The 15,607-nt window shown below is 38.1% G+C and overlaps 1 protein-coding gene across 1 annotated transcript; it reads left to right on the top strand.

Annotated features, from left to right (window-relative positions):
* Nucleotides 1-1,133: 1,133 nt before the first annotated feature.
* On the top strand, nucleotides 1,134-15,278 carry LOC108678253 (the record flags this gene model as incomplete). Its single annotated transcript, XM_018166621.2, is given in 4 exon segments — nucleotides 1,134-1,582; nucleotides 10,742-10,820; nucleotides 11,882-13,001; nucleotides 14,968-15,278. Coding segments are annotated over 4 exon segments (1,644 nt in total), but the record flags the coding sequence as incomplete, so codon positions are not given.
* Between the last annotated feature and the right edge of the window lie 329 nt (nucleotides 15,279-15,607).

Raw genomic sequence — 15,607 nt, 5'->3', positions numbered from 1 at the left:
TGTGAGCTACAGGTCACCTCTGGCTTTATGACGCCGTGTTACCACGTATCTTCACGAACATGACGACTGTTACATCGCTATTGTAGAGATAGCATTTAAACAACCGGCGCTGAGGTGCTATAACAGGACTATCACAGTTACTAACCGTACTCAACCCCTCCTCTAATGATAACGCTTAGAAGTATGCGCTCACTGCACAGTGTGCTAAAGATTTTTTGTAGGTGATGAGTTACGATGCATGATGATTTACGATGAATTCTTAATGAGTTACGATGAATTCTCTTTCATAATGAGTTACGCGTCAAACTTTGTTTGAAATACATTGCATTCTTAAAAAATTTCAGCGCGCATTTCTGCATTTCTCCAGCGCGTCGAGACTATGCACGAGGCTATTATATTGTTATACTTCTACTCAACCTTTTCCTTTCACCTCCGATATAAAGCCTATTGGTCTCGTCAACGATAAATACAGTTTGATCCAAAAAGGATAAAACAATGATTTGATTACTCCTGAATCTAAAAGACTAGAGATAAAAAATTAAAATAAATAGACAATTAACATCACTAGCGTTAACATCTATGAATATTAATAAAAATTAACGCAAATGTTTTCCTCTGCTTAATGTTTGTAGTGCAGTGTTATTTGCTGTACAGTTAACTAAACAGTCTAATACGTTGACAAAAAGACCTGCTGTTTATGCAGGGATTGAAAGACAACCTTTACTGTTCCTTAATGATGGTAGAAAGTTTAACCTTGCTGCACTTTGATAAGCTTGTCGCTGCTTTCTACCTAAAATGTAACTCAAATTTTGCTTCTTGCCTCGAGGCCTCAAAATGAATCACTAGTCCAGAAATATACGTTTGAAATCCTAAAAAATCTTCACCAATCGCAAACTATGAGTGCAATGCTAATAATAATTATATGTAATATAATCGTGCATCAGAGGTGAACTTTATACTTAACAAACTCGTCGGAAAACAACAACCCATAAAATTGTCTACGCAAAGTACAAAACTCTTTACGCATTAAACTTGGAAGTATTATGGATAAAACCACTGCCTGTATCTGCACAGGGCTCAGCTTCATAACTTATTTTTAGTGACAGGGACAACAAACATCTCCAAGCCTACGACAAGAACTATTTTTGCTTCATAACTTATTTTTAGTGACAGGGACAACTAACATCTCCAAGCCTACGACAAGAACTATTTTTGCTTCATAACTTATTTTTAGTGACAGGGACAACTAACATATCCAAGCCTACGACGAGAACTATTTTTGCTTCATAACTTATTTTTAGTGACAGGGACAACTAACATATCCAAGCCTACGACAAGAACTATTTTTGCTTCATAACTTATTTTTAGTGACAGGGACAACTAACATATCCAAGCCTACGACGAGAACTATTTTTGCTCCTGAAATCAATCATTACGATAGCGAGGATATGATGCGTGGGACAAGGTGTTCAGTGTTGCTGTTGTTGCTCAGTGTCGTGTTCTCGGACGCCGCCCGGACTGCCAAGATGCCAAACTTGAGTGACGATAAAGTCGCTAAGGAGTACACGCAGTTTACCGACAGGTTGGTACTTTACGATAATTTTTTGCTAGGTTAAATGTGCTACTTACTTTTATTGGTATAATTAATATTTGTTTAAATTAATTAAAGGTGCTATGGATGCATTGCAATATATATGATTTTAAGTTCTCGATAATAATTTATTTGAAAATTGAAGCATGGAGTAAGGCATTGAATGTTTTAGAGCTTCTTATATTTTCAATATAATATATTAGACTCCATCAGAGTCATTTGTGGATCAATTCAGCGTAACCAAACTGTCTACTCTATTAAATCACGCACGAATATCAATAATTCAATCAATACCCTTCGGTTACAAATCAAAATAATTAGATCATTTTCAAAATCCAGTTATGTTAATGTGGAGTTCAGGTGAGAGGATGAATAATTTTGAATCTCTTGTAGGAAAGGCTCGGGTACCATATTCTAATTTGCATTCTAAAGATTAGAAACAATGAGCCAATAACCTTCTATCTCTGATCTCATATAATAGTTTGCGATGCTGAAATCAGGAAAAATTTATATCGCTAACTAACTTGAATTTGAAATTTTATTATTTTTCTTAAGTTCAATTGTCCTAATAAACAAATGAGCCACTGTTGACAAGCCACAGGTAATGTGTTGGCAGTGGGGGCTCCATCGCTAGGAAGCATAGCAAGCAAGAAACTTCACACATAAGCCCGTCTCCCACGATCTCGCTATTCGGTGCTACCAAAACATTTCACGTTCAAGTCTAAAAAAAAATAAAAAAAAGAATCAAAAAGAGGAAAGCGGCCTCAATGAAGAAAAGTAAATCGGGACGAATTTTATGCTGTTTCAAATGCAACCACAACCGGAGTTCATCGAAGTGAATTATTCGACAAAATTATCAAAAAGAAACAGTACAATTAAATTAGTTTGGTATTTGCCCTTTCAGAATAACGCGGTTCACAATAGTAATTAAAAAAAATGCTTACGTGAGGAAATATATTCAACCGTAACATTTTATTAATTTCAGTTGAGAAATATAACCAAATAATGGGCTTTCATTGCAAACAAAATGCCGTTGTAAACAATGCTGAATGATACACAGGGAAAACTTTTCGAGCTCATTTTCTTCATTCCATAAATTTGAAATTAAAAGTAGAGAAGTTTGCAGCTACAGTATATAGTAAACATGACTGAGGCGGACTCTGAGACTACGACAAACGCAATCTGGCTTACATCGAACGGCCGGGTAAACAATAAGTATATTAGATGGAGTAACTTTAGATAATTATTCCGTTAATTAATTTTATAGAATTGTTCCTTCTACGACGCACTACGTATAAGTATATAGATTACGTCAAACGGGTAAACAATAAGTAACGCAGATGCATGGTTCTATGTCACTGTATGAAAATGTAATTACACACATTGCGCAATCCGCATTAATATACAAAACTGAGCCAAGAAATGCGCTCTCTTGACGAAAAAGTCACTCAGCAGCATCGTTTCATTGAGAGACGATGACCGAGTTTCCGACTGTGAGAGAAATGATGTGCCGACACAATCAAACCTGGGTTCCTGAAGCCCATTCAAAGCGATCGTCTGAGAAGATTTGAGAGTTTTTCCTAAGAAGATTTCTTATTAAATTGTCGGACAAAACCATAACAGGATGGCATTTCTATAAAACCGCATTCTGAATAGATACCATTTTAACGTAGACTGAGTTTTCTGAAAGTAATAAGTACAAAATCAGAAGAGAAGTACGTCTATTACACGTAGGCAAATGAATTAACCACTTGTGCATTCCAATTTTAAAAGTACTCGTATTTTCTAGAGTCCAAAGTACGCTATTTGGCGTTGCAGCACAGGTAGAGGAAGTCGTGCATGGAGAGATCAACGTTACTCGTTCCGTTATACTTTGAACGTTAAAACTAATAATCATTTGTATATCTTGTATGCGTTGTTGTTTAGATAATGTTGAAAAGATAATTTGTGTAGATGATGTTTAAATGACATGTAAAAAACATGTGGCGCTTTCAGACAATAAAAAAAGTATTGCCTAATCATTGTTTCACTTATCTCATTAAATGCAGTACAGGCCTCACTTAAATTATAATTTTAATAAAAAATCCTGTATATTTTTTTGTATTAAAAATCATGCTTGATTTGGGGCAGTATATCTATTAGTTATTAATGAAGGCTTGGACGTCATCACTAATATCATGTGAACTCATGCATGCATTCAGTTGCATGAAAGAACTCGAGGAGAAATTGGTTTCTGGTTGGACCAATCAAGCCATCATCAGATCCAGTAAAAAGGGTCATAATTGACCACACGTCACTCACTGCATGTTATTTAGGTTATAATTATGGAGTCTACGATTCAAACAAAGGAGTGAGATAAAAATCTATGGATGGCAGGAGCGAAAAGTTCTGCCTCGAGGCATGTGGACCCAAGGCTCTGTCATGCGTGTCGTGAACCAGTTCCTTGCGAGGCATTATTGCAAGTGATCAATTTTTCGTATGCCTTGTTGACACAATTTCCTCTATGGCATCACACTGATGTAAATTCAGAATAAATGCCTGCGAAGTATTACTGATGCTAATGGTTTTTTAACTTGCATCTCAGACAATTTTGATCATTAACTTGATTTACTTTAATGTTTTTCTCAGAATGAATTAATATCGTGCATATTCTACAACAAGTGCATGCTACTCTCACCGGTGCCGGATTAACGCCCGATTTGTGATCCCTAACAAAGCAGTGATCTTCATACGAGAGCGCAGGAGCTGCACGTGATCAAAAGGTTCGTTCATTTGCCAGCAGTGCACTTGTGACGACGTTCAACGCTATGATCCGCTTCTCTCTGCGCTTTTGTTACGCTTTCTCTTGCGAACTACGCAACTCACGCCCTCTGCAGGCTGATCTGACGACCGGGACGCGTGCTGCTACAAACTATACGCCGATGACTGCTGTACTTTAAGCGGCGGAAACGTCCAACACAACTTGCATGAACGTTTAACCACTTACGTGCATACGTTTAAGTTTCTTATGTTATTTCTGTCTAGAGGCCCACTACTGAATATTACCGTCAAGGTACATGAGGATTAGAGGACTAATGTAGACTGTCCTCTAATCCTCACTCATCTCCCACCTGCTGAAGTCAAGGGGAGTGAGTAGAGGGTGGGCGACTTCTGTTCGGGAGTGAGTAGAGGGTGGGCGACTTCTGTTCGGGAGTGAGTAGAGGGTGGGCGACTTCACAATCCCTCACTAATCCCCCACCCGGTGAAGACAATCCATCACTCATCTCCCACCCGGTGAAGACAATCCATCACTCATCTCCCACCCGCTGAAGGCAGCTCGCGGGTGAACAAAGATCTCAAGGAAGTCGTTTGGCTTGCAGCTGCCCCCACTCCCCTGCTCCCGTGGCTGCCTCCTGCTAATTGAAACATGTGTCCAATTAGCCAATCCTCACCCTCATAGATTTATGCCACAGCTGCGTACTGGCGGAACTTATCATGGTCCTCAATTTGATGGATGATGGCTTGATAACGACCATCGAATAGGATAATGGTTCTTTACTAATACCTAAATTACCGGTTTTATTGTGAGTGTACGCATCGGGGCAAGTTTGGACCATTGACTCCTGGAATTTTTGAAGCCACCCGAGGAAAAAATGAGATAATTTCAGAGAAAATTGTAATTATTTGTGCTTATGAAAATTAAAGACATGAATCGACCCTTAAACGGTTATCTTTGTCATGTTAGCGATTACAAGTGAAGTCCGACGTAGCAGCGTTACCGGCGTAGCAGCGTTACCGGCGTAGCAGCGTTACCGACGTAGCAGCGTTATCGACGTAGCAGCGTTACCGACGTAGCAGCGTTATCGACGTAGCAGCGTTACCGGCGTAGCAACGTAACAGACATAGCAGAGTTACCGGTGATTTTCAAAATAAAAAATGCAAATGAGTTATATTGAAACAGGAAAACAAGAATATATATTTGGGTCGGTTAATTTCATTTCACTTTCTATTCTCGACACATCAAGGATATTTCCATTGCCTTCTGTATTTCTTTCAGCTTTCACACGCAAATGATTGTTTTGCATTATTTTTATTATCAATCCAGGCCGCTGTTACTCCCACTAGCAAGCCTGCAATCATTGCAATCCACATCTCACATGTCCTGTATTGACCACAGCCGCTGGTTAGGACGCGGTAACTACATGTATAGTAGGGTAATTTAGCGTGGCAGGTAACCCGATGTGCCTGAGTAACCCTAAGTGTGTTGGTAACCCTGTGTTGTCGGGAAATTATGTGTAGAGGTAAACCAGTGTGACGAGGTAACCCCAAATAGTTGGGAAATTGTGCGCGGCAGGTAACCGAATTTGACGAGGTAACCCTAAAGGCGAGGTTGGGGTTAGGGTAATTTTTTTTACGTATGCCAGGGTAATCAGGCGTTCATCGGACGCGAGTTTCAAAATGGGTTATGTCCCATTTCTGAAGCATGTAGGCACAGATACAATTTTAATAGAAATAATTACAATGACTTCTATTTTTTGAGGATCTAATTGAACTCTACATGGCAGTTTCCTAGATACCGTGCGAGATTAAAAAAATATGCATCGATAACCTATCGAATAATTATTGATTGATTTTCAAGACAGTGAATAGCCAAAAAGTTAACCACAACAGCAGTGATGATTTATGACGATGATGAACCATCATGAGCAGCCTATTTTCAACTAATAATAATTTGATGCAATTCCAAATTGCAATGGTGGCTTTCTCTGATAGTTGATAAATAATAAAAACACAGGAGATGTTTCTAGACCTCTTTTTATGCACAAGAAAGTATTCTACTTTTCTCTTGATGTGAGAGCTGTGACGCTGTAGGGGGCGCTCAGAGAAAGTGAAGAGGGATATTTATTTGTACAGGACTGAAGGCAGCGGGCATAGCAACAGACGACAGTGCAACAATGCAAGGAAGTTCTTGGAGAAAACCATACTCCACATCGCAGGAAACGTGCGTCTTTTGCTCGACATTTTGATGGCAGTTAAAAATGTTTACCGGTCCTAGAGAGATTGGCATGTTGCATTTTAATTTCCGCTCCTATGTTTGGCTTGTTTCCAATGAAGATTTTACTAGATATGAAATAAGTAGATTCACATTAAATTAGATTCATACTACGTTTTATGACTAACGCTAGATTTTGAACGCGAATAATACGAATTTGCAAATAAAACAATACTCTTCTACTTCACAATAACATTCAAAACCCACGTAGAAAAAAACATATATGTTTACAATCTCTGCGTTCCCTGCTACAGGAAGTCTGCCTCGTACCTACTCTCCCTTCCTATACACTTCACCATACCCCTTCTCACCTACCGCCCTTGCCCCAGTCCCTCCTTCAGTTCTGATGCCGGATGTGTTGCTCCGAACGCGGCGCGCGAATTTAATGCTCGGCATTTTACGGCTCAGGTCGGAAACCGGAAAATGTTCGCAGAAATAATTGGGCAGCGAGAGCGCCGGATCGCAGGCATCATCTATAGATCAATGCAAGTGATCTGCAGCACAATTTCCAGGGCATGCAATCTCTCCCGCTCGATCTCTCGGTTTCCGCTCATCTTACGGAGTTCGTTTCGTGAGGTTGTGGCATCTTTGTAATTACGGCTGCATCGCCGTTTTTTGTTTCTTGGTATAATTCCATTTATTTTACATATACAATTTTATTTTACATGAGCAATTTTATTAAAGTCATTAATGAAAGCAGATCGAAGAACCTCAATGCGGTTTAGCGGTATGAGTGCGCCTGCCTAGGAGATGTGCTCATATGAGTGCGCCTGCCTAGGAGATGTGCTCATATGAGTGCTCATACCCACGAGATGTGCTCATATGAGTGCGCCTGCCTAGGAGATGTGCTCATATGAGTGCTCATACCCACGAGATGTGCTCATATGAGTGCTCATACCCACGAGATGTGCTCATATGAGTGCGCCTGCCTAGGAGATGTGCTCATATGAGTGCGCCTGCCTAGGAGATGTGCTCTCATATGAGTGCGCCTGCCTAGGAGATGGGCTCTCATATGAGTGCGCCTGCCTAGGAGATGTGCTCTCATATGAGTGCGCCTGCCTAGGAGCTGTCTCTTATACACATCTAGATGTGTATAAGAGACAGCCCCTATATAGTGTTGGTCACGGGCCCTGCTTCGTGGGGCCACGGGCTCTACATAATGTGTGTGGCCCCCTACGCCGCCGTGGAAGAGAACCGGGCGTTTTGCCTCCAAAAATCTTTGTAAACATTTGTTTTGAATTTGACAAATCGCTGCGTTTGATCCGGATATAGAATTTGAAATCCAAGTAAATTCATATTAAACATTTCAGAACATCAGAAATTTGCTTGACAACGCGATTTGAAACAATAATGAATTTTTAGTTCAAAATTATCAGATGAGTAGAGTGTCTAGAAAATTTGCAGGCAAGCACATCATTAAAATAACGACGCTCAAATGAAGGCAATGCGAGTGGAACATTTTCGTATTATAGAAAAACAGGCGATTAAATTGTGATGGAGTTTTTGAAATTGTACTGAAACAATTGATTCCGATTTAAATTTGTTGGAAAACTTTGGACAGGAAACTTTCTTCGAGACAGGCTAGAAAAACATTGTGATTCTTTTAAAATAATTCAAGCCTCTTTGAAGTATCATTCAATATCTTGCCGTACATCATATGCCCTGTGAATTTGTTGAATTATTTAAAACGTTTTCAGGCGTACGTTAATCTAATTCAACAATCGTCTGCTAAAGAATGTTGGTCTCTGATGATAAATTTAAATCCCGTTATATGCAAGTAAGTTGAGGTCTGCGGATTCACATGAATGATTTAAATTGGTCTATAATAAATAACATTGAACAATCGTCTACTGCAGAATGTTGGTCTCTGATAATAAGTTTAAATCCCGTTATATGCAAGTAAGTTGAGGTCTGCGGATTCACATGAATGGTTTAAATTGGTCTATAATAAATAACAGAACTCAACGGCTCGTCACGAACATCATGTGGAGACATTCGTATATTATACAGTAGAGTCAACGCTTCGCTGGATTTGTTCGCGGTTTAGCGCAAGATCCCGTTTTTTTCCTTGTAATACGTTGAATTACTCTAAGTACTGAATTACTTAGAAGAAGATTTTTATGTCATTGAAACTGTAACGCAATTACAATAATTTTCTTAAATAAACGACCGCTGCTCTTCCGCGATAGTCTTTGGTGCCAATTTTAACATTGAATAAGTAAGTTTAAGTAGAAATATTAGTTTTAAAATCAGTTTCAAGTGGTAGTTAGATGCAATAACAGGGATGGATGTACATGCAATTCTGCAATAAGTTTTCTGTTTTAAATATTAAGATAATATATGTGGTGTCTGTGTTATAAAGGTATGTAGGTGTGAAATAGATGAGCCTGCGACAATCGAACTCGTAATCCAATGAAAGCTCCCAGCTTTAAAAAAATATCACATTAACAATAATTCGTTACGAATTATTTCTAATTTGTGAACAAAACATAAGCAAAGTATTTGCCGCAATCATAGCAAAAAATAAAGACCTATAGTCATGTTTCGCAGGAATGACAATTAACTATGTTCGCAAATTTTCGCGTTGTTTAAACTACACTTGTGACACATTACTCAGCCTGTCATAAACTAAACAATCTAGAATTTGCGTACTCATTTCATACCGAGACGTCACTCGTCCGCATGATTAAATTTGCAACCAGGTTTGGCTTATCAATCTTGAGCTGTCCGATTGCAACTAATTTTTTTTATGCTTGTTTGTCATCCGGGTTTTATTACGGCCAACGCTTGAACTGTTTGCTACATATTCAGGTCATTTGTTTTTTATTTGCTACTGCTTTTGACATCCATTTAGCACCTTACAATTAAGCTGTCGAAACCGCTGACAGTCATTTGCCGACGAGGCAAATTACTAAATACAAATAAAAACGATAAATTGCTCAAGATTCAATTAAAAAGGCTATGGCCTTTTATGAGTACTAAGAAACATCACATTAATACGATTTTGTGTTAATTCTCCCGAGATTTATATTGAATTGATTTAAGTTGAAAGCTCACTATATTTATGCCCAAGTCGCCTCACGATAATTCTGATCTAAATTTGATAGCTTGAAGCTTATGCATTTGGCAGGTTTCGCACTGAAGATCTGTTGAAGTTTTAACTCCCAATTCTCAATGATCGTATTTAAAAGTAAAATTTGCTCAAATATGATAAGATATTATCAGGAGACGAGTTTTCCTTCCTACCCTAAGCACGGTCTAATAGATCTGTTGGCGTCAGAATGTTGCGGTCTGGCGACGCAATCATCGTAGGCGGTGGCGCAGATTTAACGATGTCTTGTGAACGATTAGCGATTAGGGCCGTTATAATCGTGACTAGGTTGTTAAAACGTTATTAGCCTAGCATGCCGCCCATGTAACGGCGCATGACACGCAGAACCTATAAAAATATTCGCCATGATCGTCTAAAATATCGGTCGCCAAGTCACGCGTATTTGGGCTAGTGTCTAAAAAAATCCTAAGATCATCCTAGAAAGTTTATCAGGATATAGGTAAGTATCGAATTTGTTGACTCTAACGAACTTTTGGCGGTATATATATAAATTTTTTTGCTTATTTATACAGGGATTTTACATTTTTCACTAAATTATGCAGGGATCTTCAGTCAATTAAATTTTTTTCATTTTTTTCAATTTTTAGACACTCGCATCTACCTCAGCTTTATTCAGTTCTTATGTACTTTTAAGGAGATAATAATATTGAATAACTTTTGTGCAACACAGAAACACGCAATCATGAATGAGTCGGAAATTGGAATTTCAAATTTCGGTAAAAAACAAAGAGCGGTATTCTTTTTGAAGAAATTTGCGAGTATTCAATTTTGTTCACATTAATGCACCCACAGTATTCAACTACATAATTGCTTGAAATTATAACTAAAAGTGAAGCGTAATACTGCAATAAATGTTTTATTATTCATAATAGAAATTTCTATATTAATTTAGGCACGAGTTTCCCTTTCTCTTAAGGGATATTAATTAATTTAATTTACCAATTAACTTGAACATTTTCATCATCCAATCGAATAATTCAACCAATTTATCTTTTCTACTTGACAGGAGATTGCTTGAAACATGGAACACATCCTCTGCTAGTGGATCGAGCTTCCGGCTGCCGGATTCTGTCAACAACTTGAAGGTGAATTTTGCTCTCTAACATTTTTAATTTTGTTTCCAAATATGCCTATATAGATAACCATAAGCTTTGAAACACGACGCAAAAATTCAGTTACTGTGCAAGATTCCTTTTCCCTAAGCAAAATAATAGAAAACACAATAAAAATAAATAGTGAGTATAATGAAGAGTCTACCTTCAACCCAAAAAATGAGAAACCTGAAAACTCTTTAGCTACGCACATCTTTCAATTATGCACGTCTTACTGCATTTATTTTTGTTGAAAATATATTTGCATGAAAATTTATGTCGAGAAAATGGTAGCATAATTAGCCACATCGACTTTAAAGGGACTGAAGCTGTAGTTTGGTATTTACGCATCCACATCAACTTTTATGGGAAAGAAGTAGTAGTAATATGATATACACGCACCCACCACAACTTTTATGGGAAGGAATATGTAATCTGGTATACGCAGCCACATAAAATTTTAGGAGAATGGAGCTATATAGTCTGGTATTTACGCATCCACACAAACTTTTATGGATAGGAATCTTTAGTCTGATATACGCAGCCACACCAACTTTTATGGGAAGGAATCTGTAGTCTGATATACGCAGCCACACCAACTTTTATAGGAAGCAATCTGTAGTCTGGTATACGCAGCCACACCAACTTTTACAAGAAGGAACCTGTTGTCTGATATTTGCAGCCACACCAACTTTCAAAGCAGGAGAGCTGTATAGTCATGAATACACACCCACTTCAGCAGTAGGTAATCATAAGAGGAGATACCACGACACCATACGATCAGTAGAGGTGTAGCTTCGGAACATTACCTGTTGAAACTCACGCTTTCATGAACAATGCGTGCAGTGCACGAGTGCAAGCCATAACGATACTATAGGACCGCGTGCTTGAGCCAGGTTTTCTCGTTTGCACGAATTCTATTTTTACATGACCATATTGGGCGGAATCGCCAGTTTAATATATTTCAATTGGTATTGTTTTTCTCAGCGGGTAAAGACTGATTCCCTAAGGAGTCGTGTGCCTTGTTTTTTAATGTCATCTTAATTCAATTTCAGGTTAAAACTAACAGCAGCAGCCCGCACAAGAACGAGAAGAACGTCACTATGAATTTGAACATACCGGCCTCAGTGAACGATTTTGTGCTGGAAGAAATAGATTTGAAATACGTCAAAAAGCTTCGCAAGAAGTCTAAAAGTGATAAGGTGTCAAATTTATTCATAAAATATTTCACAAACCGAAGCTCTAACCTGCATCTCAGTTCGGTGACCAAAGAAGAAGGACCGAGGGCCGAATTTTATCATTACGAAGATCTCAAAGAGCGCAGGGATAACCCAGAGAATAGAGAAGCCGTAGATGAGCCGCAGTCTTTTGAACGTCCCTTCCGATTCCAGAACAAGTACCCTCTAAGGCTCCTAGAAAAAGTTAGGTCAAGTAACAATAGATTGAAGAAAATGAGACAGGCGAAACGAATTGAAGGAGACATGCTGAATGTCAACGGCCATGACGAGAGACTTCGGAGGTCGTCTAATGAGGAAGAAATGGATCTCACTGAAGACGATTTATTAGCTCTTGAGTCAATCTTAGTCAATAAAACTGTCACTAATTCCGAGATGGATCCAAAAGAAATTGATCGTTATGACTCTTCGCCTGCTTTTCAAATAAGAAAAGAACAAGAAATTGACCTGGCTTTACCTGACATCATAAAAATTTTTGAGAAAACAGTAGAAACAAATCAAGATTCTAAAGATGACCAAAAAATAAAAGAGACCTATACAAATGGTAGTAGAAGTGCCGACAACGGGACGGGAAAAGTAGAACCGCAACCGCATGTATCAAATAAAGCAGAAAAGACCCAAGACTTAGGAAGTTGGTTTAGCAAGCAACTTCCTCAGTATTTTTTCTCGGTTCTACAGCCCTTTCGTCCGGGGATGTTTTCCGGAGGCAACATTTTACCCAGACGGAAGCGTTCCACTGAAACTGACAAAATTTCAGACGATGCTGAAAGCCGTGAAGAACCATACAAAAAGTTCAAGTACAGTTATGTTAAAAACCCCAGACTAAAGCATAAGAATCGTCTCGTGGCACCGTTGTTTTCAAGCAAGACTTCAGCTCCAAAACGACCAACGCCCAAAAAAATCCTGGGATTTATCAAGCAAATCCCTGACGACATTGAAGGCGAGAAATTATTATTTTATTTTGTTAAATAGTACTTATAGATCTATTCTAAAACTGATTTGTAGTCTTATCGGAAATGTTTCGTACAAACAAAATTACATGCAGCTTTCTACCACCCGTAATTCGAAATACCAAGAACCAAGTACCAAGATTCAATGGCTTGAAAGTTTGCTGCCTTTTTTAGGGTTTGGCTAAAATAAGTGAATCGCCTTATAAATCCACAAAATATATTTTAGTTTGGTGTAGGTCCACCTTACACGGCCATTACAGCCTCAATTCAGCGAGGTATTGCTTCATTCATTCTTCAGTTGAACCTTCTTCAACTCAATTCAGATAAACCCCAATTATTCCCTCTTTTTGCCTTTTTAACCCTCTCCAAACGTACCCTTGGTCAGGGGACGGAAATAAAGTAAACGATTATTCTTCACTGAAAATCACATTTATGCACACTTAAGGGACCGATTCTATGGGCTATTACACCAATCAAAACGAATTAAAGCATTTATTTTTGAGACGAATGGATATACAGCGGCAGCTCTTCTATAGATACCAGATTTTTGATGCTTCCGACGAACAATTTTTGTAAAAACTGAGTTTTGTAGGTGTCTGTTGAGGTTTGCGGTAATTTTTAGTACCGTGGTCTTTCGATTTTCCATAACAATTTGATTTAGAGGCCGATAGCCTCTTTCATTTTCGACCAGACCGGTGCTTTGTTGCGGACGTTTTTCCTTTTTTTCAAAGGCAGTCATTAATAGTAGGAATGCCTCTTGTAACTTCAAGCATTCGGGAATTTTCAATCACACTAGCACCTGCTATACGGGCACCAACAATTTGGCCTATTCCAGAATCAGAGAGGTGTGATTTTGAGAGGACATTTTTGAAAGTTTGCAGCCACACAAAATACTAAAAATATCTGAAAAAATACAAAATATCAAATAACAGCCTTAATAAATAATAAAACATTAAAATATTTCAATGTTGTATTGCTTATAACATGTTAAAAATTATGATATCAAAATTTAAGGTGTTTTCCTTATTTTGGATTACCCGTTTAAGTTAATATTAAGTTAATTTTGAAAGCTTCCGTTCGTTTAATTAGAATGAACATGGTTGCAAATATCTTGGAATATAGAGCGTGCAAATTTGAATGGATTTTCTAGGTATATATACCAATTATGTATCTTCTCTATACGACCCATAGACGTATTTCGTGGAATAATAATCGAAATTGTATGCACGTTATCATTTAAAAATGATAATTTTTCCGAAAATGCAGGTATATATCATATTGTTTCTCATAAATGTCATACGATAAATCTCTTGAAGGTTGTTCACTCTAAGTGACCGAAAATAGGTTCAGCGGAGCGCCTGGTCGTTCCTCGCACTGACGTTGAACAAACCGTATACAACTAACTCATTATATCAAACATATGACTTTTATGCATAAGAACAGCGTGCATAAATAAATAGCTCACCATTGCTTCCGTCCATGATCAGTCGAAGATGAAAAATGGGAGCAATATTGTCATTTGTTTACTTCCCAAAAAGGATATACTGTACGTACGTTGCTAGTGACCGCAAAATGACTTGCATTAACGGTTACTGCTGCGTTTAACTTTAAAATGTTCTCTGTACTGTCCTTAGGTTGCTGTAGTCAATAGTTCACGTATAATATTTAACTTAATACTTTTGATCCCGGAGAGTGACATAAAAATTTTATGTTATAATATGTGGATAAAGAAGTGAAAGTAGCGCATTTCCCTGCATCACTCCAAGAATATTAATTTTAGAAGCAAAAATTTTGTGTTTCAATAGATAATATAAGGGTGGCTGAGCAAAATGCCGTTAACACTCGTAAGCTTACCAGTTTGATTTGTATAAAAAATACATTGAACCTCATGCCAATCATTTTCTATTCGAATTGATGTGAATTTGCATAAAAACTAAACATGATTTAATTTTCCAGGCCCTTCGGATTATCAACAAAAAGATCATCCCGCTAGTCCATCTTTACAAATTTTCTCAAATTTCCGGTCCCCCATATCGGCTGAAAATTTTATCCCGTTGAAGACTTTCGAGCTCCAGTTGAACAAACCGACGGAGAAAGACGCCGGCCTCACAAGGGAAGAAGTGCAAAGGAAATTATCAAAACTCGACTATTATTTTTCTTCACTTAAAGTAGAAGAAGAAGAATGCAGACAGAGGCTGCTGTGCGAGGTGGCTCAAGATCCTGTACACTTCGCACCGCTCGCCGAAATGTTTACTTTGGAGACCAGGTATGACATTGAGAAAAATATCCACGACAAACAATAATAGTTTTTTTATATTTGGCAGATGTGTAGATGCTTCCAATCTCCTCGCCATACCCATAATTGTTATCATAGTTAGCAGGTGTATAGATGCTCCAATCTCCTCGCCATACCCATAATTGTTATCATAGTTAGCAGGTGTATAGATGCTTCCAATCTCCTCGCCATAACCATAATTGTTATCATAGTTAGCAGGTGCATAGATGCTTCCAATCTCCTCGCCATAACCATAATTGTTATCATAGTTAGCAGGTGTATAGATGCTTCCAATCTCCTCGCCAAGCCATAATTGTTATC

This window comes from Hyalella azteca, unplaced genomic scaffold (genome assembly GCF_000764305.2).
Source record: "Hyalella azteca isolate HAZT.00-mixed unplaced genomic scaffold, Hazt_2.0.2 contig1385, whole genome shotgun sequence".
NCBI classification, from domain to species: Eukaryota; Metazoa; Arthropoda; class Malacostraca; order Amphipoda; family Hyalellidae; genus Hyalella; species Hyalella azteca.
Note: the sequence above shows the minus strand (reverse complement) of the source record. Positions and strands in the feature narration are given on the sequence as shown.